This window comes from Melospiza georgiana, chromosome 1 (assembly GCF_028018845.1).
Source record: "Melospiza georgiana isolate bMelGeo1 chromosome 1, bMelGeo1.pri, whole genome shotgun sequence".
NCBI classification, from domain to species: domain Eukaryota; kingdom Metazoa; phylum Chordata; class Aves; order Passeriformes; family Passerellidae; genus Melospiza; species Melospiza georgiana.
In genome coordinates, this window is record NC_080430.1 from 97,125,894 (window position 1) to 97,152,503 (window position 26,610).

At 37.6% G+C, this 26,610-nt stretch overlaps 1 protein-coding gene across 1 annotated transcript; it reads left to right on the forward strand.

Annotated features, from left to right (window-relative positions):
* On the forward strand, nt 1–26,384 carry FBXO15 (F-box protein 15). Its single transcript, XM_058031403.1, has 10 exons — nt 1–56; nt 3,475–3,588; nt 5,898–6,002; nt 9,526–9,768; nt 10,028–10,237; nt 12,068–12,197; nt 14,477–14,559; nt 15,653–15,798; nt 21,262–21,386; nt 24,469–26,384. The coding sequence occupies exons 1-10, from the start codon at nt 37–39 to the stop codon at nt 24,736–24,738; spliced, it is 1,446 nt and encodes a 481-aa protein (XP_057887386.1). The 5' UTR covers nt 1–36; the 3' UTR covers nt 24,739–26,384.
* Nucleotides 26,385–26,610: the final 226 nt, after the last annotated feature.

Here is a 26,610-nt window from a genome sequence, read left to right on the forward strand (position 1 = left end):
GGTGCGAGGCCGCCGCTGTCCCGCGGCGCAGCGGCCATGGCGACGGGCCGTGGCAGGTAACCGAGGGCGCGCCGAGCGGGGCTCCGCCGGCCCGGGGCTGCCTGCTCGGCCTTCTTCACCTTTTCCGGGGAGGGTGGCTTGCTGTTTTCCCTCAGCTCCCATTGCTCCTCTGGGAAAGTTAGTTCACCTGCACCAAGGCTCTGGTTTCTAGCTCTTTACTCTTCACGGCCAGGGCCGTGGGCGTAGTGCTCTCCCCTCCCTTCCCCTGGCCCTATGGACGCCTTTGGTGTTGCAGGTGCACGGAGGCCTGGGTTTAGGTTTAACACTTTTTTTTCTGCCTGGAAAAGGGAGCTTAAACTTCGTTATGTGCTTCAGCTTGGAGGAGATGTTATAATGAGAATACACAAAATTAGTTTAATGTCTACTTTATGCGGTTAGGTCTCTGTAATAAATAGGAGGATTTCACTGTGGAAGGTGTGATTACCTTAATTCTTACAGTGCAGGTTTAGCTTTCAAAATTTTAAAGCATCAGTCTGAGAGGCCAAGTTGAGAAAGCAGATTTTTCTGCTAGCCCATTTCTTCAACCTTGAGTTTCAGAGCAGTTTCATTCCCCCTGCTGTTTTTTGTTTGTGGTTTTTTTTTTTTTTTTTTTTTAACCGGCAAATGGATTGAGGTAATACCCACCTTTTAAAAAGACTGAAATGGTTAGCTGAGGGAACAAAACCCAACCAACCCATGTCAAAACATTATTGTTATTTTTGTTTATCCCCAGATACACTCTAACACGTGGAGGAGACAGGTGTTATCACTGCTTAAAACTTTATGTTATTTGAAATGTTACTCGAAAGACAATGGTTTGCTGACCATCAAAAAACCAGGGCACATTGCAAGTATTATGTGAAAGTGAAATACTGGTATGAAACTGAGCCACGCAGGTTGAAAGCTAATGAAAAAGCAATTGAAGTTGTTGTACTTCTTACATAAGATGATCTCAGTGGTTCTAGAAGTTTCTAAAGAGGGGGTGTAACAGCTGTCATTGATTTTATCTTAGGCTTATCTGCCCAAGCTGTGTCAATGCAATGTAAAAGCATTCTGTTAATGCTAATTTAAAATCTTAGCACACACAGTACTTGAAAAGTAATTTATGGATTGGGTTTGCTGTTTGTTTCTTCACACCTTGAGAATATTTTTGTTTTGGAAGATGCAAAAGTTCTGCAGTTTTTTTTTTTTTAATTGAAGCTTACAAAAACAATAGCTGTTACATTAAACTTTTTGAGGCATGTGTGGGCAAAATGTTTCTTTCCTCAGATATTTCTCCCTGGGGTAAAGGTAGGGGGGGTGGTTTAAATGAGCAAGAAGGACTGAATACAGGCTATCCAGGTTATGCTTGTCCAAGTTAGTGTGTTTCAAAATCCAGAATCTAGCTTCTTATCAGAATTAGTCCCATGGCTGGAGTCTGTGAAGTTGTGTCCCCATAGAGTGTGCCCAAACTCTCTGCTTTCAGCGTGGATTCAGGGCAGAATAGCCTGGGATGTGCTGCCCTGAAACATACAGAAGTGATAGCTCTGCTGCTGTTGATCACAACTTGTGTCTCTAAATCCCTTTAATGGCTGTTTGTTAGTGCCTCATCATCTAGGAGTTCTTGATAACGATACATGAGTAAAACCCTTGTTTGATCTCCAGGTTCTATTATCTTTATTATAAGACTACTTTTTTGTAGTTGTTAATTTAGTTGGTCTGTCAGTGATTGGCACCCAGGCTGAAATGTGCATGTCTTTTTGTTAAGCTTATAACAATTCTCAGTAAAATGTCTTGGATTGGTTTTTTTTTTTTTTTTTTGCACAGTGCAGTTGACAATGTACACCAGAGTTGTTAATTTCTTTTTATTTTATTTTTCTTTGAGCTTAAATCAATCTTAAATCAACATCAGTAGGTATTAAATTTATATGGTAGCCATATAGTTTAAAAATAGCTATTCCACCCTCCCCCATATGGATTTTTTTCTTATAAACCCAGAGCTGGTTTGGCCAGGTGTTGGAAATCTGCTGGCAATTTAAAACATCAGTAATGCAGTGAATGGGGAGCTGTGCCTGCTTGGTGTATTTGGTTTAAGATTGAAACTCTGTCTCCATTTTTCTCTATGGATTAATGATAGTATGTGTTTGCAATTACAGCTTATGAAGTCCTTCCTATCAGAAAACTTGGAAAAATGTATGAGCAGTTGGATTGTGAGAATTTGTGTTAGAAATATGCAAAGTTCCTTTCTTTTCTATCCAGATTGTGATGTGGAAGTGTTTCCAAAATAGGTTCTTTCAGTGTGATGTGCAAGAGGCCAATCCAGACACAGGGTTGAGGTGGTTGAAATATTTACAGTTCTGCATAGAAGGGGATGCTGGGTGGTGAATCCACAAAGCCGGCACACCAGCTGTCGAAACATTTTACTATTTTATACATTTTAGCTGAGGAAGGAATTAGTTTTCATTGGCTACCAGTTACATAATTATCTTATTAATTAGTTTTCTATCTTCTATTGGATAATGATTCTCTTCCTTCTCATGCTAATTAACTTTGCGTGTTCAGTCTTTATCTTTTTTGAGCCAGTGAGTTTCTTGGGTCAGTGACTGCAATCTCACGTTTCTGGAAGCTGGGGCTGATTTCAGCACAATTGCTGAGTTGGCTATAATAGTTTCCTCCTTATCTTGGGAGTTGTTCCAGGTATCCTTGTGGCCTGTAAATTCTGCATTCTTTGTGCCACTAGCAGTGGCCATCCTTCTTCCCAAGCTTTGTTAACCTCCCCCTAGGTCTGAAATCAGTGAAGCATGTCAAGCTCTAAACCTTAACAAAGTAATTCTACCCACAAGTAATTTATCTGTCTAACATCTGGACATCCCTTGGAGCTTGCTAGCTGCCCTCAGTTTCATGGATTAAATCTCCTTTCTTGCTGTTCAAGCAAGTAAAGAAGATGGTGTAGTATGAAAGTATACAAATTCTTTTTGAACCGCAACAGTTTCTGAGGAAGTTTCAACGTATTGTTTTTATCTGGTGTCTTTTAATAATTTAGCAGAGTTGGGTTGCTCAAAAATGTCTCTGGATTAGTGTTGTGAAACAGAAGATTAATCAGTGAGTTTGACTTACTGCAGGGGCCTCAGTGGGAGCTTGTTTGTGGTGGCCAAGCAGTGGTGCTGCTGTCTAAGGATAATAGATCTCCACAGGATTCAAACTGATTTGAGGGAACACTATTATTCCCTTTGCCTGCTGTGAGAGATCTATCACAGGATTGACAGCTGTGAGTTTAAATCTGAATCTTCCTCATGCCAGGTATTTTAACTCGGGTGTAATTGTTCAAATAATAATGGTTCTCATGTGATGTATTCCCTGCATCGGTTGAAGTATTGTGTCTAAGTGTGCACAGTATGTGTATTTCTTCATTTTGTGAATATGTGACTCTTAACAGCTTTTCCTTCTTACAAGTAGGTTAAGGACCTTTGCTGCCAGGCCTAGGGAATGTTCTGAAACTGTAAATGCTGGAATTAAAAGTCTGTACTTGACGCCTCCCGTAAAACCGAAACCAAGTGTGCGCATTGAGAGGTGAGTATGTCTTTATGTGTGTATGTCTTTAGGAGTAAGAGTGGAAGTTCCCCTGTAAGCTATCCTTTGACTGCTTGCAGTAATTATTTTCATATCTTAGCGATTTCTAGGTCAGATACTCTGAGTTGAAAAGATTTGCTTTCCTGGCCTACTTTAGGATTCTGTGTCCACATTCTAACGTTTTCTGGTGTGGTTTTCCTTTGTGCTTTCTAAGTTCATAAGGAATATGTACATTTTCCAAGCCATGTGAAGCCTTCAGCGACTCCTTTGCAAGTCATGGGCAATGTTGTTCCTTGAGAATAAAAATTGGTATTTTATTCCTTCAATGAAAGCCAGTTCAGAATTAAACTACTTCTGTTTCTCTTGGTTATTGGTAGTCATCAAGTGGATCTTAGTTTATAGAGAGGCTGAGAATGGTGGATTTGGATGAGGGGAGAGGAATAAGTGGCTGCTGCATATTTGCCGCAGGGTAAATGATTCTCTTCCTGTTTGATGGTGAAAAGGCACTTTCAGTACAATTGTGAGTTTTCTTTTTGAAAATTAGTTACATTTTTACACAAAGAATTTCTAAGAATATATTACCTGAAAAACTAATTAGTTTTCCTTGTTTTATACATTTGATATTGTGATGGTGTTCACAGGGGTCCAAGGAAGAGGGAAGAGACGAGGATCTGACTCCATGTTTCAGAAGGCTTGATTTATTATTTTATGATATATATTATATTAAAACTATACTAAAAGAATAGAAGAAAGGATTTCATCAGAAGGCTAGCTAAGAATAGAAGAAGAATGGTAACAAAGGCTTGTGTCTTGGACAGAGAGTCCGAGCCAGCTGACTGTGATTGGCCATTAATTAGAAACAGCCACATGAGACCAATCACAGGTGCACCTGTTGCATTCCACAGCAGCAGATAATCATTGTTTACATTTTGTTCCTGAGGCCTCCCAGCTTCTCCGGAGAAAAAACCCTAAGGAAAGGATTTTTCAGAAAATATAATGGCTACATGATAGCTTTCTGTGTATTGCTTTCTCTGTTTTGCATTGGATGGCCAGTTTAATATTTCAGTGCTGTCAGATGGGTGCAATGGTGAGAGAAAAAAGAAAAAAAAATCCTTTCAGCTTTGTTCAGAAGAAAAAGAATATGGTTGAAAATTCTGGATCAAGTGTGTTATTTTAGCTAATCTGCAGCCTTTTAAGGTATCACTTCTAAATTATCTCTGGAATGAGTGCACTAACTGCTTTGGGTTTACAGTGTATAACTTATTTCACATAAAAACAGTGCCGGTTTTGGCATGTTGCTTCTATGTCAATGCAACTAAGATTCTGAGTTTAATACAAACACTGAGATATTGGCATTATCATGCTACCCTTTAAAGCTCTCTGCTTCTGAAATAGTGTTATAAATCAACAAGTGTTGCAAATAGCCCAGTAGTAAAAGGACAAGAGGCACACCTGGAGCACTGACTTTTAAAGCACCTTTTATTTTCAGTGGTGATTTTGATGTGACCATACTCAATGCTCAAGGAAGTTAGAGTATAAAATGCATGTATTTTAAACTCTGTGCAGTTATGAGGTACTGCTCAAATGGTATGGGGTTCCTGTCTGTTAATGCAGAAATCACATTGGCTCATCTCCAGGGTATATTCTGCTTGCCATGCTTAGACTGGCACCTGCATTTCGTGCAGCATTCCAGATGCACAGAGACATTGACATTTTCAAGATATTGGCTCTTGGCTCTTACTTTGAAGTTCACATCTTTCTGTTGACATAAATAAAAACTGCACAAGACACTTGAGCATGTACAGTTTGAAGATTATGATGAGGTAGAGCATGATCTTGCTGTTAGACCAGGGCATTTCTGTCCTGGTGCTTCCTGACACCTGACACAGCAGTCAAAAGGGAGGGTGAATATATCTGCAGTTTTGCAAATGCTGGTTATGGAATAAATGTTAAAATAATAGTACAAACAGCAAGAAACTGAAGCAAAACAAGGTAGTTTCATGTCAAACATAGTTAAAGTTAACAAAATTTAATGAAAGTGCAAGCACAAAACTTTTCAGGTAATTGTGCTGTGCCACTTGAATAAGTTGTCATGAATTATTTTAGGCAAATGCCACATACCAGAGAATGAAATTAGAACCCAAACTCCACAGTTTAACTCTTCAGGTGATTTTTGATTCATCTGTTTACAACCTGCTGATTTTCACCTCTTTTGTTTTTGTCTGGTTTGCAATTTAAATTCTCTGCCATTGTCATTTCTGGAGTTTGCTGGCATGTCTAACAGTATTCATTTTTCTTTTCTTTTCCAGCATGCCATCAGAAATGCTGCTGAAGATATTTTCCTATTTGGATGCTGTGTCCCTGTTGGCTGTTGGCTGTGTGAATAAGCGCTTCCATGAGCTGGCCAATGATAAGTAAGGAAGAGGGAAGGTCTCAGTTGTGCAGTAGATGTATTTGCCTGAATTATGAGTCCTTCTAATTTAGTTTCTCTGATGCTAGAGCGCTGATGCATGCACCTATGGGCACTTACTCTGCTGAAATTACCCTGCACAGCCTGCAGCATGTGTTGCATGGAATTCTAGCTGTGTAGGGCCTGTTGTTTAATGGGAGTTATGAGGTAACAACTAAATCTAGTACTTTGAAATGTTGCTGTTAGCACTTTTTTTTTTTGTTTTAAAATTTCTGTCTGAATTCACATGGACCTGCACAAACTTCTCAGTTCAGGTGATCCTTAATGGTGTGTCTCCAGCAGCTTTATGAAATTGTCATAGCTTTCACAATTTTGGAGTCCTACTTACTTAATTCTTTCATCAGGTTTTTACAGAAGGATTGATTCAATCAAGTGACCCACTAGTGTTTTTTGTCTGTTGCTCTGTTTGTGAAATTTTGGTGATTTCTAATGCAGACAAAAGAGACAAAGATAAATACTGACACATTTTTTTATAAAGATTGCTTATTCAGAGTTCATAAATGGCTCCAATATGATGATAATTTTGTCAAAGGGTAAAGAGGAGACACCCAGGTTGGTATGTGGTAACTAGGATCCGGGCATCCTTTTCTTTCTAGGATTCTGCTGCATTAGTGTTGTCTGAATGAGAAAATGTCTTCCTCTATAGGAGGTTGCTGTACCTGGTATTAATCTATTTCTCCCTTATTTACTGAAACTTGTATGGTGAATCAATTTCTTTACCTTGGCATTTATACCTTTAGAACTGATGAATTCAAAGGGAAGATCTGTAGTCCAGATTAAGGTTTTGAGGCTGTCAGCAGGTAAGAGTAGATAAAAATTGCATAGTTGACACAAATTACCAGTCTTGGCATGTGTTTTCCACTTCAGGTTGGTAAGGCAGGATAAAATCACTGTGGCTGTCCAGGGGAAGATGATTCATCTGTCTCCATCTCGACAATCTCTGTTTCCATTTTCTAATCTCAACAGAGATTAGTGTGTGGGCACAAATAGGACTTGGGGAAGAGTTACTTTCCCTTATCTAGGAGCCTGACTGGTTCAGTGGGACCCAGGTCATTTCTTCCCGATGGATTTTAATGGATCTTCTTAAGACCCTGAGTCTTGCAGTGTATGAACAGAAGTTTTAATTGAAGTCCCTGCATATTTCTGTGACAAATCTGACCTTGGTTTTTAGACTGAGTATCTTTTTTAGGATATTTCTGCTGTCCTTGATGCAACAGGACCATCAGTCTTTCATTGTGGTATGTCTGTGCTGCCTAATGCAGTGATTTGTCTTTTGGCTGTTCATATAATGAGTGTGCTTGAGCAGTTCTTAGCACTGATGTCTCCAGTATAGCTGTTGAAGACAAGAAGATGTTTATGACCCCCCCCCCCTCCTTTCTGCACCCTCTGTGCCCCAGCATGGGGTATTCCAGCCTTCCTATCATGCAGTGTGGGAAGTTCACAGGTATGGTCTGCCTGCAAAAACTTGAGGATTCTGATCACCAGAAGAACGTGCATGTGTGAGAGGAAGCGAGAGCACAGGGTATTTTGGGCATTGTGGTCAAGTGATGGCTGATGATGATGTGCCTGATTCTGGCATTTGAGTTAAAGGCTTGTTGTAGTAATTACTGTCCAGTAAGAGGTCTTGAGATGAATATTAACAATTTGAGGCAAAAAGGGCTTATATTCTGTTGTGAAAGAGGCAAACTTGTGCTTCTCTGTTGGATGCCTTTTTGATTTATCTGTCCTGAATTCTTCAGAAGTTGAGGATAAAGGGGCAGTGATGCCTTCCTAAACACTTGTGATTCTAGTCCTCCTTCATCTTGTTCTCTGTCTCTCTGCCCTAGCTGAATTTTTGAGTTTCTTGAACTAATTTCTTTGCTTTGCACAACACTGTTTTGGGAAAGGAAGAAGCAATATATTACTGAGAGTGAGTATGAGGATGTTAGGTATTTGTTATAGTCTGTTTTCAGTCAACCAAATTGCTTGAGTCTGCGACTCCAAAATGCAGGAGATGCCTACTACTAAGCCCTGTCTTTTCAGCATAATTCAGCAGAGTATCTCCCTCCATCAAAGGATGTCTCTCTTGGGAAGGGGTTTCTAGTTAACAGGAGAGTTTTATAGGAGGTTATTTTACTGGACTTTTTAGGCTGATGAAGACCAGTTGGATGATACACAGCTCAAATTCCCCTGGTGGTGTTGTATTAAGGACATCCCTCTTTTTTTTCATCACTGGACAATTCTAAGCAGCTTTGTAGTTAAAGAAGAATTTTCCTTCTCCATCATATACTGTCTGGTAACTTGGCTGCCTTTTATGGTCTTAAAATAGAAGTATCTTAAAACTTTGTTTCAGTTATGGGATTATCCTTTATGTTACCCTTTCCACCCTGCTTTTGGTGAAAGGAAGGTTGAAAACTCATGTTGACTGTGACCCCACTTTTACAAGTCACAGTAGCTTATTGGTTTGTGTGTTTTAGACACTTTCATCTCAAAAAATGGTAGTGGGGAATTCTGTGTATATCTGCAGAGCAGCAGGCTGGAAGGTTTTTGCAAAATCCCTGAATAGGTTTGCATCAATAAGCAGAGCTTGGCTCTCAGCATGTGGGGGCTTATTCTCAGTGGCTGATGAATTGAGAATAGTTTTGATGGGTAGGAGGCAGTGTGGGATGGATCTAGTCCTTGAATGCTTTGAGGAGAGGGAAGATGCCATACAATACTCACTAGTGTAAGTTTGCCTGAGGATAAGTGAGAACTGGTAAAGGTAATCTTGCTGATAAGTGGTAGAAAATGTCTCTTAAGAATTTGTTGCCCTTGCTATTTATTTTGTTTAGTGCAGTACACTATGTGTCTAGCTCACTTCAGAATGAGAAAACTTACTGGCAACCTGTATTCTCAAGATTATTGTTTGAGTTCTTGTAGGTTCCTGTACTCGACATTCTGTGAACTGTCCTAGAGATACTGGGGCATGAGAGGCTGAAATGTGACCTCATAGTTTCCCTGGTGTGAAAGAGATGAGCCCATCATTACAGTCACATTTCTTTGACTTCAGTAAGTCTTCTGTGGGCTTTCCCAAAGAGAGTGCAGAAGGGATCAACATGACATTGATACCACCAAACAAAGGTGATTCTGAATTGTCCTCCTCCACACCACTTTCAGCTGGATCTGTGAAACTTGAAGTGAACAGATTATTTGTTGAATAGGAGGTATTAAACCACTTTTCCCACTAGCTGATTTTCTATGAGGAGGATGAATCATTGTTTTGGGGTAGAGTTTTCAAAATTTTCTGCTTAACCTTTATCAGTTTTCACTTACTTTGCTGACTATGATTGTGCTATCATAGAGCTTCATGCTGGCTCCCGTATCTTTGGGAAGACAGACAAGACTTGTTTTGTGCTAACACTATGCTCGGTGGTAGCTGAGATGTGCATATAAAAAATGAAGTAACTATTCTTGAAATTTATTCCTCTTTATTCTGTTTTTATTTTCAGTGGAATTTGGCTGAAACTCTATTCCAGCTCTTTGCACCCAAAACGGACAATTTGGAAAATGAAGTCTAAACAAACAGAAGCTGTTTCTTTGGGCTGTGCTGCTTTACACGATAAAGGGCCTGGGTACTGGAAGAAAGAATACATCTTCAAAAAAACATCTGCCTTCAAAACTAGAGTAATGCGGCTTGTTAAATTTCTAGATCCTTATACAGGTCTTCCATGTAAAAACAAAGAAGCTATGAAGTAAGCAATGCCTTGTCACAAAGATTTACTTGAGAACAATGTATAAAATATTAATGACTTGGGGGGGGTATAGAATTAGAGCTAAAAAATGTATATCATAATGGGAGGATACAATGATAATTATAAATGACTGAAACTGAGGAACATAAGAAGCAGCTAGTAGAAATTAAAAAATTCTATTGAAAGCATAGTTTAAGTTTTATCACTTTGGGAATTTGTTTTTAAACACCCCTCTCCCCTCTCAATTCCTAAATAACAGAGTCTCTGGGTTGAGTTGGATAATTGTCTTAAAGGACAAAAATGGAAAAGAACACGTAGTAGAGAAGCCAAACCTATCATTTAAGGACACATCTCTTACTGTACTTTGGCATGGTACAGACTGGCCATGCTTAGACATCCTGTCAACCCTGAAGCTATTTGGAGTTACACCATTGCTTCCTGACCAAAGCATACCTCCCAACAACAATGGGTGAGTTTTGACATAGGATTTTTGAGGATTTCTTTGGGTGCCACTGGTTGATAATGTGTCTGTATGAGCTATCTAACATCTGTTTGACTCAAGAAGTTAACTCTTCATTTGAAAGCCTCCCTGCAATTTTCTATGTTCTTCTCTTCTTTGGTAGAGCTTTTCAGCAAGAAATAGTATAATCCAGCAAGCTATGAAATTAATTCATAGGTTAATGTAGCTATTGGCATGTGATATGCAGACTAATAGGTCCTGACTTGGAAAGCTTAATCTAAGGTATAGACACAAATGAGCATGAAAGAAAAATGTAAATCTAGGAGAATTTATTGTGAGAAATTTAGCTTGGAAAAGTTCATCAGTATTTATGTGGCTACAGTCAGGTAATCTATGTTGCTAAAGTTTATTTTCTGTCTGGTAGGTGTGTGTGTGAATTTAGAGAACTTGGTGTTTAACTATGCATGCAATCTTCAGCATATATATGCATATAAAGTCACACAGTCCACAGCCTGTCCCTTGTTTTATAACTTAAATTTACAGTGGTTTTTCTTGTTACAGTCTAAGAATATATTTAAATGAAAAGTGTCTATTTGAGGTATTTGTTTGCTGTCAAGGAGCTTAGCACACATCTGGGCCTATGTGTACAGTAGGTGCAGTGTCAAGTACATGCTTCTTACACAAAGCCCCTAGCCATAGAGCTCTGAAAAGAGAGAGAATTATTCACCTACAAAACACTGGGTTCCTCAACCAGAAGAAAAGTATTTACTTAAAAAAGAAATAAATCAAGAGAAACTTTTGTATATAAAGTTAGCTGACCAAGTCTTGCAGTCAAATTATATAGGAAATGTAGTTGTTTTGCCAAGATGATGATTCATATGTAGAAAATAAAAAAGAAAGCTTGCAGGCGATTGATATACTTATTTCACAGAGTTACAGGTTTTTACAAATTGTGATTATAGATGAAGGCAGTGGATTCACCAGTTTCAGTATTGGTCATTGCTAAAACTGTAAGTGCAGGGACAGGCCTGATGACTGTTAAGACTGTAAGTGCAGGGAAAGGGTTGATGTTGATTAGGATGAAATTTTTTACTGTGAGGGTGGTGGGACACTGGAGCAGGTTGTCCAGGAAGGTTGTGGGTGCCCCATCCCAGGCAGTGTTCAGTGTGTAGTTGTAGGTGATACTACAGTGATACCAGTGGAAATCTAGGAACTGTTTTGAATACAGTAAGAGCCTAAGTCTGAGAAGGATTTTAGAAAGACTTTCTTCATTCTGAATAGGTAATGCAAACTCCACTTTCTGCTCTTTTTTAAATGTGTCATTAGTTAATAAGAGTGTCCATGAACTTATATTTAAGAGTGTTTTGGAGCTAAATGGCTTTAATTATAGGTAAAAAATAAAAAAAAATCTAAAAAAGGAAAGCTTGGAATAACACAAACTTTTAATTCATTATATATACAATTTGATCCTTTCCTTTGAATTTTGCTTCACAGTGATAAATGTTCAGTGATTCTGTATAGTATCAATAAATTATCAAAAACAAATTGTAAAGTAATTCTGTATTTTGAAAAGTTGGACAAACACATAAGTTTTTTAAAAGAGTATTTTAGAAGGTCATACAGTGTTTTTTGTTTCTTATCTTGTTAAGGGTTCAGATCCTGCTAGTGCACTGTAGTTGTTCAAATGTATAGTTTATGACTCTGCATGCCAAATGCTTTCAAAACCATTTTCATCATGTTTGCTGGTCAGACTTCAGAGTTAAAAATATAATTAGGCTGAACTTTTACATGATTAAGGAGACATAAACTTTTGCTACATTCTGTATGTTCTTTTCAAAGACCTCGTCGATTTTCCTTGATTGCTGAATACCATCTTGCTAACCTGACTGAAAATAGTGTAGTGGTTGGTGCTGATGAGCTTGTCCAGCTCTTCAGTCTGAGTCCAGGACTGCTAGTAGGAATGTGGAAGGTAAGATAACATTTTGTTTCAGTATTTTACTATTTGAAGGAAAAGAGTTGGGGTTTTTTTTTGGGTTTGGGGAGGGTTTTTTTAAAAAATCTTTCCTTTTCCGTTTGGATTTTGAAGGATGTTGTCTAAACTAGTAACCACGCAACACGTGTAGGGACTAGTAACCACGCAACACGTGTAGGGACTGTAAGTGGATGGTTTATTGTATCCTAAAGAGCTGTCACTGGAGTATAAATGCATAAAGAAATCTACTTCTAATTAAAAGATCAGTTATGTATCATTCTATACTAGATACCGTGTTCAATTTTACTTATTTTGCAGTCTTCACATGCCCAAGTTCGATATCCTAGAGTAATTTTCAATAGAATGGTTTGAGAAGTGCTTCTTCCTGTGATTCATGCCATTGCCTGTCCATATCACTCAAAGTGATGAGTTCCCACATAGCGACTTAACTTTGATTTACATCACCAGGTAGCTGTATCCTGCTCCACCAGTAGGAATGCTGTAAATTGTGCCCTTTTGGGGGTATTAAATTCTTGTATTAAGAGTCTAGGTTAAGCAGTTAGCCTCTGTAGGGTGAGTGTAGTTATGAGTCTCTTTAGAGGGCAGTGCAGAACATCTAAAGTAAATTTCTACACAAAAGGAGTCTGCATCTTTGCATGGGGTGCACGGGGACCTCTGTGTCTGCCTGTTGCTCTGCAGGGCTGCGTGCTATGGAAGCCTATCTCAGGTGTTCTGCTCTTGATCTCAATTCAGAGGTGGCAGCTCTTTTTTCCTCCCCTTAGTCATGCTGTTGACATCGACTTATGTTATTTGGCACTGGCAAGGAACTTTCCATGGGGAGGCTGTGAACAATTCATGGAAGTTGTCTAATTTCCATCTGCAAGCATGGTGCCTCAAATGTGCAAAATCACCAGAGGCAACGTTTGAAACTGCAGAAGGACTATCCATTCACTCTTTAAGAGTGAAAGTCCATTTCCTAGAAAACTTGAGACTGCCTGACCAGCATAAACCTGTTACAGGTTGTTTCAGTCTGTGAAAAGCTCTGCTAAATGAGCAACCGTTTCTTTTGTATCTTCAGAAGTTTTGTAGACTGGTGTCCCTGTATTGTTGGCTCTGTGGTCTTGCTTATGCATCGGCCCCATCCATGCTTGGAAAGAGAGCTCTTTCAGCACCTGGAAATGGTTCAATCATAACCAAGTTCCACATAGTTGTTGAAAATGGAGTGCCTCAATCTAGTATATTGTCCCTGCTTGTTTTTCTGAACAGCAGTTCTCACTCTCTGTGTAGGCCCAGTAATACGAGGTAGTTATGTGTCAGTGGGTGTAATAATTGTAAATGCCACACATCTTGTTTTTTAGTACATAGCTGCATAACAGAAACCAAGGGCAGGTTATGTGGGGCTCCTGGTATTTGGATAGAGAAAGACTGAGAAATTATGTGATTGATAGACCTCCCTAGTTAAATCCTTTATAGCAGTAATTTTGTACAATGAAAATACAGGAGTAGTTAAAAAGCCAAAAGTTTGAATAGAGGATGTAATTTTCTGGTAACCAGAGAGATGAAAACAGTAGTTGCCCATATTTCAGGAAAGTATGGCAGTGAATAATTTTCCTATTGACTTGGGTGTTTGTAAATGTAGGATTTAAAGAATGCATTTAAAGAAAAAAACCTGAGATCCTAGCATTCTGTGTTGTTGAAGTAAATACGTGCCTCTGTCTCTATTTAGTTGTCACATAGATGTTTTTTTGACTATAGAAGGTTATGTTTTTAATGTTTTCCCAGGAGTAAATAATCTGGTGAAGACACAATTTTTACTTTGAAATTCACAATTTCTATTAAATAATTCTGTGTTCCTCACTGATGTTAGCCCTCTTTGGAAATAGTTCCTTAGACATGAAAATAAACTTGATGCTTCAGTAGTCGGGAATAAGTGCTGTGTGATTCTTTTTAGGTATCTTTTTTAAAGTGGTCAGTAGAAGCTAGGGAAGTAGAATTCTTGGATTGCTCTCAAAATTTTTGCCTTGCCATAGCTGGCTTCTCTCTCTTTCCCTGTAATACAAAAGTGTTGCAGTCTTTTACAACTATTCTGTATTCTTGTGAAAAGACAGTAAAGGTTTTACGAGTCCAAGTGTTAAAGCAAGCCATTACTAACATTATTATAGTAATTGACAGAGTAATAAGCAGCAGCATTTATCTATGAATTTTAATGCTCAGAAAGACCTTGTGAAAAAAAGCATTTCCAGATGAAAATACATCTACTTTAATTAACTTTTCAGGGGAAAAATGAAATTGCTTTTGTTATGGCGAATCTTCATTATAATCACCTTCTTGAGAGAAGCATTTTGGGTTCTGCTACTGTGTGAGTAGAAGCATTTTGGGTTCTGCTACTGTGTAAGTTTTCCTTTGTGGGTAATAAAGATAACCTTTTGAATAAAGCTTTGAATTTTACAGTTAAAATTGGCTGCTGGTAAGAGGTTTATATTTAGGCAGTAATTAACTATTCTTGTTTAATATAAACAACAGTTACAGTAACTAAATAAAAAACTGTAGAAGCATTTTCATACTAAAATATGGCCATTGTTATGCTGTTAAGAAGATAATTTAGTTATACAAGTGTACTGGTACTTGCCATATTGAGAAAGATAGAAATAAACTGCTCACACTTTCTCCCTTTCCACAAGCAGTCTTCTTATTTCCTCTTTCTATCTGAAACAGAAAGAAAAGAGAGAGACATTTCAGGAAGTAGGGAAGTATTCTTTGGCTGTGTAAGAGGGGGGAAACTCTGGTAAACTAGTGAGGTGCCTGCATTAATCTTTTAATCCTTTTGAGAAAGTAGCTGGGTTTCCTATGAAGTGTTTGTACGATTTTTTAGCTTTAGAATAGTATTTGGGGAATTTATTTCCCACTCAGCTTTCTGGTCAGATACTGTTGTATCTACCAGTAGTCTTAAATGCCCACTATAACTTAGTGTGGCTCTTCTCACACAGAATGTAAGATTTAACACCATCTCCCTTAGTGCCAAATTGAATCCTATGTAGAAGTTGCTCAGTTGCCTCTGGCATGTGGTCTCTTTAGGTCACTTGTGTGCAGTACTTATTTAGCTAGCCTCAGACAAAATTATTTCAATATTTGCTATTTCAGAGAAGTCTCTAGAGCTAGTGGACTTTTATATGTGTAGTTGAGCTGATGCTTTTTTTCTTTTTTGTAGACAAGTCCATGTTTTGAAGTTTACCAGATGTACCTTTTAAAGTTGACTGCTGTATTTTCTGCCTTTGGGTAGGCTGAACAGCTGATCAGCAATATTAGACACTGTAGTATCTTAAAAGAAGCATGATGAACTAGAGATGTTTGATTTTGAAACTGTCTTAAGATGACGGTCTCAATGTTGGCCTATGTGTTATATCTTTACTAAGTCATCCTCCCTTGCTAAATTCTATCTTTTTTTTTTCAAGTCAATATTCTCCTCCACCTAATAGACCTTTACTGGATGATATTGACTCAGAATATGGACTGCATGACTACAGGCTGCATCTTGATCTGCATGGCAGAAACTGCATGTACCTCTGTGGATCCTTCAAGTGCCTCTTCTGCAGAAAACGTAAAGTTGATGGAGCAATAATGTCTGTTTTAAAAATGATCCCTGCTGTTGCATCTTTCCTTCTTATATCCAGTTTCTCTGTTTTAAGGGGTGAAACTGAAATGGAATTTTAAGAGTAAGCTATCTTTCTGTTTGTGATGTGGTTTCTTTATATCTGCATGGTGCTTTGTGTGGCATCCTAAGCCTGCTCTGTAAGAAGTCTGCCTGCTGTTAATTGACACTGTCAGCCTGGCACACAAATTCTGCAGATTTTCTGGGTCTTTTCTTTTAGTTCTGTGCTACATTAATAATACACTGGCACAGTTCTTGGTGCAGGTTGATGTTTCTTTCACATTTATTGTATAAAGAAGAGAGGGATACGTATTAGAATCTTGTTTCTGTAGAATTCTCCTCAAGTATACTTTGGGTGAGCAGGCAGATCAAATGTATAGATACATTTGTACAAGTTACTGTGAACGTTAAGATTCAGAGTTTCTATTTTAGTGAGCTTAAGGTTGCCTGTTTTGGTACCCTTTCATTGTGTGGAAAACAGTTTCAGTCTTCTGCTGCTTCATTCTGTTCTCAGCGTTTCTTTCCCTGAGACATAATTGGCCATCCCTGTTCTTCTCATACAGCCCAAATTTATAATTGTACTGGGGTTTTGAAAAATACATGGGTGATCTCTCTTTTGACTTAACTTCAGCATAACTTCATAAGCTACACAGCTGTCTTTCTGTAATCAAAGATAGATTAAAATATTAAAATTGTACACTGCCATTAATTTAATTTAGAATTAAGTACTGTAAATTAATTATTGCTCCCCAGTATTTTTGTTTGATCCCGGCACTCCTGAGCGGTGTGGGTTTCAGAACATATTGTTTTTCTGTCAGTAGAGGGCGCTGTTGTCAGCCGTGAGTTCTTTTACAGGGCTGCGGAATTTCCCCGTGATTTGGTCTGGTTTTTCTCATTTGTATTTGGTGATTCCAAGAACTGTGCTTTAGATTGCAGCCTTATGCAGTGTGGAGTGTTGTTGTCCTTGAACCTGAAATATACATGTTTTCAGATTTTAGAAAAGCGCCAAGCTTGAATTAAAGGAAGACTTCTAAGGATGAAATTACAGTGAAAGTCTATGCATGTAGCAAGAAATCTTACCTGAAGTGTTATGTAGTACAAGAGTCCTCTTTATGCTCTCAGAAAAAAAATATTCTCAAAATTGGCCAGAGGAGTGGGTTTTTCTTATTTAGCTGAATATCACATTTTTCTAAAATGAAAATGTTATACTATCTAGCAATACAGTTGCACAAGAAAAAGTATTATTTGGCATACTTCCTTTCTTGGTATCGCTTTCTTGCTGCTTAGAAGCTACTTCCACAAAAGATCAAGCTGAAGTTTATGCAAATTGAAGCAAATGTCCATGAGCTACAGTTGTGATGCCATCTCACTTTGCAAGTTACAGAATGTTTCATGTTCACAAGTGTTTTCTGAATTGCTTTGGTTTTGTGACCTTCAGCAATGTGACAGCCATCAGATTCTGGTCTCAAAGGACATCAGACAGCTGAAGCCATGGTTCTGCAGACAATAAGCACATTTGTCATCTAATCCCTTCCATGTGCTTGCACAATAATTCCTTTTGGAAAATGCTTGACTTCCTCCAAAAAGGTGTGGTGAGGCAGCATATGGCTGTGTGCTGTCACATTTTTCATTGTGATTTGTTATTCATTTTTCTCATTCTGGTGAACATGGTGTTGCTGAATGTGGCCAGGTTTATCCAAACTGGCTGTGTTGGATGGTTTGTGTTTTATTTTTAGGATCCATTTTAATAATGCACTCTGTCCCATCCTCTGAGAGGACTCTGAAGCATGGAAGTCCTGCAACATACTGGAAAGTCTTGCTATTTCTGAAAATTCTCTACCCAGTCTAGTTTTTATAGATGCAACATACCCATGGCACTTTCCACAACTTGAGGCACATACCAGTTGTGAGCTAGTTCTGTTGTTTTACTGATTTATTGGTTTTCACTAAGAAGCTTTAGGCATTCCTGGGTTACCAGAGAATGCCCATTTGTATTTTGCAGAATAACTGATTTGTTCAAGATTAATTTTTGTCTGCTTTTTGTTAGTATATATTAATATTGTGCTGCACTTTGCTACTCCATTTTCAGTTCATTTCGCTGAATTCTTAATATTAAATTAAAAAAGGTTATGTCACACTTCATTGGACCAAGCAGATGGAATGTGTATGGGTACAGATTTTTTTCCTGTTATTATATTTGCATTGCAGTAACTACCTGTTTTTTTCATTGTTTTGGTTGGGGTTTAGCATTTTATTTTATGCTCCTTTTCATGTAAACAGAATTTGTAATATGGTCTCATTGACAGGTACTGTAGGATGAATATGTTAAATATATTGTAACTGAATTGAAAATATTTAGAAAACTTTCCTTATTTTCAGGAAGTTATGACAGGTTTTCATATGACTCCCAGAAGCCATGATCCAACTTCTTCATAAATATTTTTGAAATGTATTTACCTAGGTTTTCAACTTTTTAAGCACAGCTTTGTAGCCTCATGATAGTTTAAGCTTTTGCTTTTCAATGTCATTTCTTGTTGATGTAAAATGATGTGTTGTGCTTGCAAAATGTAAGGGTTGATTTTGGTGTATTTAGAGAACTGTTAAGCTTTGTTTGTAAAATTTCATATCAGACATTTGAAATGTTTTGCTTGACCTTGAAGATTGATTTGCAAGTTTGAATAATGATTTTAGTGTGATAAGGCTGTTGTTGCCTCCCAAATAAGTGTTAAGCATAGCTTTTCCTCTGAAAATACCAATCAAATGACAACTTGCAAGAAAGACTTGGTTAGCAAAACAAACTTCTTGGCTTTTAGCTAAACAAGTTCTTTGGAACTATTGGTGTGTTTGTTTCATTCCCCTGAGGTTTGTCTACAAGTTATATGTTCTCTTTGTTGGTATTACCTCTATTTGGAAATATTTGTTCCCTGTAATTTACTCTGCTGCTTTGCTTGTGGTTGCTATGCGTGTCTTGCATGAATCAAGGACTAGAGATGTTATAAGGGGACAATGAAACAAAGTCTGGTTCAGCCTGAGGAAAGCCCTGTCCAGTTTGCTTCCTGTGTGTTTCTCTTTGTATGTTTAACATAGCTTATCTTGCACTTTAATGTCATTTTCTCATCTGACTGGGGTGAGGAAGGGGAGGTTTCATTACTTAGCCTTCAGTTTCTTGCTTGTTTCTAGGCAGGCTTTTCCTTCCTCCTGAATGTGAGGACTGAAATAGAGCTTTTATATTAAAAAATATATATAAAGTTTGGATTAACCAACCCATTAAGAATTAGCCGTCAGATTCCTGATCCGTTGCCTGTTTCCATTTTGGCTAAAGTTAAGAAGTAACTGCAACACATCGTAGCCAGATGATCTATCTAGCAATGTGTATTAATGCCATGCAATAGGAATTTATTAGCAGAAGAATGCTTTTTACAATCCTTTTTTTATTCCATTCAAACTTCATTTGATCTGAATGAGTAAGAGAAATAGACACTTCCATTCAGATTGGAATTGTGGATAACCAAGTAGTCCTTTTGGAAAAAATGCTTGTTGACTGATGTTTTCAAGCTTCTTGTATAAAAGCTCAACTTTAAATGTGGACTTTCAGTGGTTAGTCAGTAAACTATTTCAATAAGATATTTTTATCTTGAATGAAATTTTGTCATTGAATTTGATTTACTGAGGTTTTAGAACTGGACCATTTGGACAGGTGGTAACTTATTGGCCTTTTCCTACTTTGAGCTGGATCCTGGCAATGAATTCTGCTTACATTTTTCTCACTGACTTCTTTTGCACTTCACTGAAAGTGGGTATCACAGTTTGGAGGATTGCATTTTCCTTCAACTATAACGAAGTATTTCCTACAAAACATTTCCTGGGCATGGTCATGTTGGTTTCACTGTATTCCCACTCCTATTCCAAACAGTGTCTGTACTGAAAAACCTGCAGCTGTTCTCTGTCATGTGCTGGGCAGCTTGCTTTCCATAGTAACTGTTCTTTGGACTCCCCACTGATGAGTGATGCCTTTCTAGCATTGGTTTGCAGCCAGCTGTATCTTGGGAGTTGATTGGATCTGCGGTACCAATTCAGAGAAGTTTTTGGTCTCTGTGTTAAAGTGTGAGCTTTCTTTCTCCATCACTGCCTCCAACTATCTGCTTCAAGTAGCCACCAAGCAGAGGTTTTGCTGCCACTGCATGCTGGATGCAGCCACAGAACTCACAGCCAGCCTTCCTGATGTTGCTGCTTCTGTAGCCTCATGCTGCCGCTTGGGCTTGATTGAAGGAGAATCACAGGCAAAACACTTCTGCCTTTTTTACTTCTGTCACTTGCATCTCAAATCTCTGCAAGTCCCTTCACTTGTTACCTTACCATCCAGGACCTACTACTGGATCCTGACAAGCATTATGTTCCTGGGAATTCTTCTCTCCCTTTGTATCTGTCTCCTGCATGTGCTAGATACTTTCTTTTTTCTACTGAGGTCTCTAGTGCTTTTTTTTTTTGCTCTTTTGAGAGATGATGTCTTGTTCAAGGAAACTTGTTTAAGGGATGTCCTACCAAGAGGTCTGCTTGTGTCATGATGTGATGCTTTTATTTTTTCTTTTCTTTGTAGTCAGATCATGTTCACTATGATGTACCTCAAGTTATAATTAGACTGTTGGATTCCCTGGTTAACTTTCCTTCTCTGACAGCAAAAGAAAAAAAAATTAAAAAAAAAATGCCAATCTCTTTTGAGAGGAGAGGAAGAGATTCCAAAGAAATATGGTTATATGTAGTAATAAAAAAAATCACAAATCATAGTTATTCTGCCAAAAAAACCCCAGGGGCCTTGGAAAGCTATTTAAAAAATGAAAAAATCCATAATTTAAAAACTTGATTCAAATCAAATCATACTTCATGTCAATTCAAATGATGCATTATCCTTTCTAAGGAGGAATAGTTATCTGTGTGCCTTTTGTATTGGGTTATTTGAGTTTCCAGTCAGACATAAGAGATTTAAATAACTTGAAAAAAAAAAAGGTTGGGGAGCTATCTCATTGTTTTATTTTGTGTGGTAGTGTTGAGCTTGACTTCTGGGGAATGGGAAGTTATAGAGGCACTGGTGGCATGAAATTGAAATGCTGGGTGTGAAATTTACTCCTTGCATCATTGTGTAAGTTCTTTAGGTAGCATTCCTATTTTTGTAGTAAAAAATACAAAAGATTTTTTTACCTGCAGTTTCTACTGTGAATCACAGAATCAAAGCTCCAAACTGCAATTTGATTCCTCTATAAAGTGCTTGATGTTTAGCTGTTGGTGTATGCCAGGGTTTCTTATTGGTGAGTGGGAAGAAAAAGACATGGAAAGGAGATAAGAGAACATTTACAGTGTACTTGAGCTCAGTTTGATTTATGCTGCTGTAATGTTGTATATTGTTTATATTTTCAGGTGACATTGAAAATGGCTACGTGAGGCTCGTAGTTGTAAACTTAAAGGATAACAGGAAGCACTTGCCTATTATTGGGACACTTGGCATATGCTGGGAAACAGATGTATTTAAAGGCAATGTAAAGGTCAGAAATATTCTTTGTTTCTGGAAATGCTTACCTCAAAACAGAGTTGTGTTTGTGCATCCTAAATAGGCTAATTTTTAAACAACCTTTTGTTTTGTAGAAGCTGTCTGTAAGCGGACAAAATCTCTATTCCAATATTCAAAAAAAAAGGTGAATTTTCAGGAAAAGAGTTTTCTCCTTTCTCTCATAGACTCTGGATTGCATGATAGACCCATTATCTGTGTGTAATTGCTTTCCTCTCAGCAAAGATGATGTGATTGACCAGCCCATGGAAATGCTGGACAAAAAAATGTACTGCAGATGTACTTTTTGTGAGGATTTTTTTTTTTAATTTGGTGTGAGAGTGTTATTTTTTGTTTTGTGTTTTTTATTTCTTTTGGTTTGGTTTTTTGGTTGGTTGATTGGGTTTTTTTTGTGAGCAATAAGCCTTGAACCTCTGGGGAAATACTCTGCAGTTCTGTGCTGTATGTGCAGTGAAAGTTAGGAACTGCTGGGGAGTATTAAAATGCCAGTGGACACAGGAAACTACATACACATCCACACAGTCAGCACCAGCTCCAGTCAGGTACATCAGTCAGCTAGATTAACTCTTTATTTTAGAGGAATGCTCACACATTCTATTGGGTAAAATTCCTAAAAGAATTATTTCAAACAAAGTTTCAGAGTGGTTCTGTAGCTTTTGCAATAGTGGTGAGGGCACATATTTTTAAATATACTTTATCAGCATGAATATTTCAGAAGCTGTGAAGATTCTGATAAATATGATTTAAGCACTACTGAAAAATCATCTAGTTCAACATTTGATTTCAATTTCGGCACTTCTTTTGGAAAAAACCTTCAGAATTAATAAAAATGTTGTTTCTGCCAATCCTGTATAAATTTGGAATGGAATACTGTTTGATGAGACTTTTTTTTTACCAAGGCATGTAGTGACAAAACAAGGAACAATGTTTTTAAACTGAAAGAGAGTAGATTTAAACTGGACACTCCATGCTGAGCATGGTGAGGCAGGAGAGTTGGAATTAGATGACTTATAAAGGCCCTTTCTAACTCAAATAATTCTATGATTTTATAGGATTAACAGCTGCTTGGCAGAGTCTTTTTTTTTAATGAAAAAAATCCTGAGTAGTACATAAGAATTTACATTATCTGTCAGAGGAAACAGAGAGCTATGGCTGTAGTCTTTAGTTTTTTCAATTTTAATCATTTTTCTATGTGCTTACAGCATAAATTATATTTAATGTTTGTTTCTAGGACAAAATAAAGAGTACAGTATTTTTTTTAAACCTCATTTTGTGATGAGAGATGGAATATGTCAGCATGTAGCTGTGGGTCGAATTCAGTGTAGTTTTTACCAAAAGTCTCTAAAATTCTTGAAGCTTGTGAAGGCCAGATAACATCAGCCACAAAAGTAGGACATTCCATTACTTTGAATTTATTTGAATTTTAGCTAATACTTTAAAGAAACAAAAAAACCCTAAAAACTTCCTTGGCACTTCTGGGTTTTTTTAAAAAAAAATTAATTGCCAAAGTACAGATAGTTGGAAATTGTCATAGGAATGGTATTTTCCAATTAAGTATTCTTACTGTAACCACTCCAAATCACACTCCACTGGCTTGCTTTCCCCTTCCTCTCCCCTGTGTTGTGCTGGAGTGGAGAGGTGGAGGCTCAAAAGGTAAAGATCAAGGTTGAGATAAGAGCAGCAATGAGATAAGAAAACTGAGAGTAACAGCAATAATATTAACAACAGGAATGCACAAGAGAGGGGAGTGATTCATGTGCAAATGCTCGCCATGGAGCACAACCTGACCATGGTGCAATACCCCTAAGGAGAAGAAAGCCCTTTCCTTGGCCCTGGAAATGGGGTGGGGCGGTGTAGTAAAACCAGCATCTTAGCCATGCTCCCTCCTGGCTACTGCAGAAATTAACCAGATCCTGACCAGAACCAGGACAGAAATGCATGGGAAGACCCCACCATCCCAACGCCATCCCACTTTACTATTCATAATTAGCTTTTTATATGCAAGCTGTCAGACCAGAAAATAGTGATTCTTTCTTGTTTCCAGTGATTCTGTAGCTCATATAAGTTTATTACACCATCATTAGGTTCAGTTTGAATTTTGTATTTTCAGCATAGTCTACAGTAAAAAGCTTAGGGAAACTATGTGTATCATATTGCCTCATGTTTGTGCCATCTGCCCTTGTGTTGTTTGATTGAAGTAAAGTAATAGTGAAAGCAATGTTAGAGCAACAGAAGCACAACTATGTAGTACAGAGAAATAAAGCATTCCAAATGAATTTTTTTGGCATGGAATATGTGATGTTGGTTTGTTTACGCTTTTGGAGCACAGATACAACATAATTAAGATAATTTGATTCATTTAATGATTCAGAACTCATGAGAATAAGGAACAGCTGATACTAACAATGACACATCACTCCTATGCTTCCAAGGGATATGTGAAACTATCAGTTTGCCAAGACCAAGGAATTGGCATTAACATTTTTAAATTATCTAGTTGTGTAATCTTGTAAAGAAATATTTTCAAGAATTTGTAAGCAGAGGAATTACATCAAGATTCTTTATATTACCTTCTTGAGAACTGAAGCTGTGAGCCTTCAGTTCCCAAAAAGAGAGTACTGTATACAGCTGGCTTGGAAGGGTGATTGTGTGTGCACTGCCTTGGGTGGTCCCTGAGTATCTTTGCAAGCATTGCTGCATTCACACAAGTTTAGCAGCTGACTTTAAACTTAGGTTACTTTCTCATATTGAAGGAACCATCATTCTTTGAGTGGTAAAGTAACTAATAGTTGAGAAAAATAGATGTAAAAGGCTTAAAAATGTTCAAGAAGTAATGTTTGATTTGGTTTGGCAGTGGTACCTTCTGTAACACAGCATTTGATGTGTGTAGGCTGCAGTTTCGATTTTTGCAGGAAACCTCTAAGTAAGTATTTGTTGCAGTAGGTCAGTGAAGCACTATCAATTGTATTTTGAGGTTTTAGCCTTTGTACAAAACTCTCTGAACCTCTACTTACTTTGCCATGACATAGGGAAATAATCTCTTCTGCTTGTGTTTGTAGGACTGCTTTGTGATGGATCTGACTCTCTTAGATGAAACTGGAATGCCCTTCTGGTGTTTTAGTGATCCAGTCCGCATGGAATTGTCTACCAAGTCATCCGGCCTTTATGACTACATGGGTCATGTCTATACTGCAGACTATGCAGATTCGGAGGGTAAAGTCTGTGTTGAGTTTGTATGGTTGGAAGAAACCAAGGAATATATTATAGTCAGTTTGGTGCTTTATGTAAGCACCAAAAAGGTAAATAGCTGGTATGGAACAAACTACTGAACTAATTAGGTCACTAATTTCCTTGTTTTGAGAACCAAACAAACAACCCTGCTACAACAAAAAACACAGTAAACTGGTGATGCTTAAGATTGACACCAACAAGCAAGACTGGTCCTGCAAGGTTTGCAGTAACAAATGCAATTGCCTAAATTTTTTAATAGGCAATTGAGGAATCAAAGAGACATATTGATATAAGTGAGAAGTTTTCCTCTCTGTTGAACATTACATGGTTAGTCTGTTTCTCACTGGCTATATTGAAATTATTTTCAGGAAGACTTCTTTATAGACACTTGTTACTATGGTTAAGGAATTGCTTCTTTTGAGAGCCATGCTGTGAAGATGCCTTACCTTACATAAGCGACACTGGTTTTGAGAACATTGACTTTTATGCATAGTAATAAAACAGCGTGTGTGCTGTTCCCTCCAGGTTTGTTGGAGTGTAATTGGTAAATGAGAAGTTTTGTTAAGCACATTTTGTTAAACGCTTTTTCCAGAAAAACTTCACTGAAATGTATTTTAGTAAAAGATTGAAAGGCAAGATGGGAAGCCAGATCTGAAAATGTGTCAGTCAAGGCATTTGTTAAGAAAGTTGTGTAAAATCTGTTTATGATGTTTCTCTAAATTCTTGTTTGTTCTGTTTTCCCATGTTCTAACCTTGTCTGATTGAGACTAGATACTTGCCTTACATATTGGCCTATGAATAAGTGTCCCAATTATCAGCCAACCTGAGCTGATGTCTGCTCTTAGGGAATGTATGGAACATTCAGTTGTTTTGGAAACAATGCATATCTGATACTGTTTATCTAACAATATGAATCCATATAAAAATTGAATATATGTGTCCAATCTTTCCAGTTCCATGGAGTAACTTTAGAATCAAATTTTCTACTTTCTGTATTAAAATAGTTTTTTCTAAATTACAAGATATTGTGAGTCTAGTGTCATTACCTAGCAAGGACAATTACATTGCTGTCTGCTCTGACTTTATTATGGTAGTGATTTCCTTAAAAATAAATTCTCTCTTTATTTGTTTATATACATTAATTGACTTGGGCAGACAATGTTCATATGTAAGCACTTGTCTTCTGTGCTACAGAGGTAGATAGATATTACAGCCATAAAATTGTTTCTTAATTTAAGTTTCAAAGACAACAAGCTGAAGCTGACACAGTTCTAGTTCACCTTGTTAACCTTACCCAAAGAAGCAGTGGAAATGTTTCTGCATTTTGTCATTAGGCAGACTAACAAGAGTGATGAGCTGCATTTTGTCTTCTTTCTTACTGACTGCTGATGGGGACAGGGATCCCTTGAAGTGATATAAAGGTTTTAACATGTGGACTGGGTGTGATGAATGCCAGAATGACAGACACTGAAAGTGATCTGTGCTGACAAGTGGCCAGTCTAAATTTTTGTTTTTGCCTAGATTTAGTTTTTGAGTTACTAGTTTTAGAAAGGAAATAGTGGCTCAATCCCAAAGTTTTCTTACTCGTTGGCCTTACTGCTAAGCTTGTAAACAAAAATGTAGAATTATTCGGGATACATTGTTCCTTTGAAATGTGCAAGTATGTTCTCTTCCCTGCTGTGAAGGTACCAGGGACAATGGGCACCCAGCAGCCATCAAATGTTGAAAGCTCTGTCACTGTTCATTCCAGCTGAATTTTTATTGTATTCCAATATTTCTGGGTTTAGTGTTTTTTTAATAAAAATAAAATACTTCCTTTAATAAGCAATTTAAATTTCTAATTAATTTGATTATTTTATACATTTATTTGATTATTTTATACAATTGAATTGCTTTATAGAAAATGCTGGCATCGCTGTTGGAAGTGGAACAGGAGAGTATGCTGTCCCTACCCCTGACATGCTAATCTA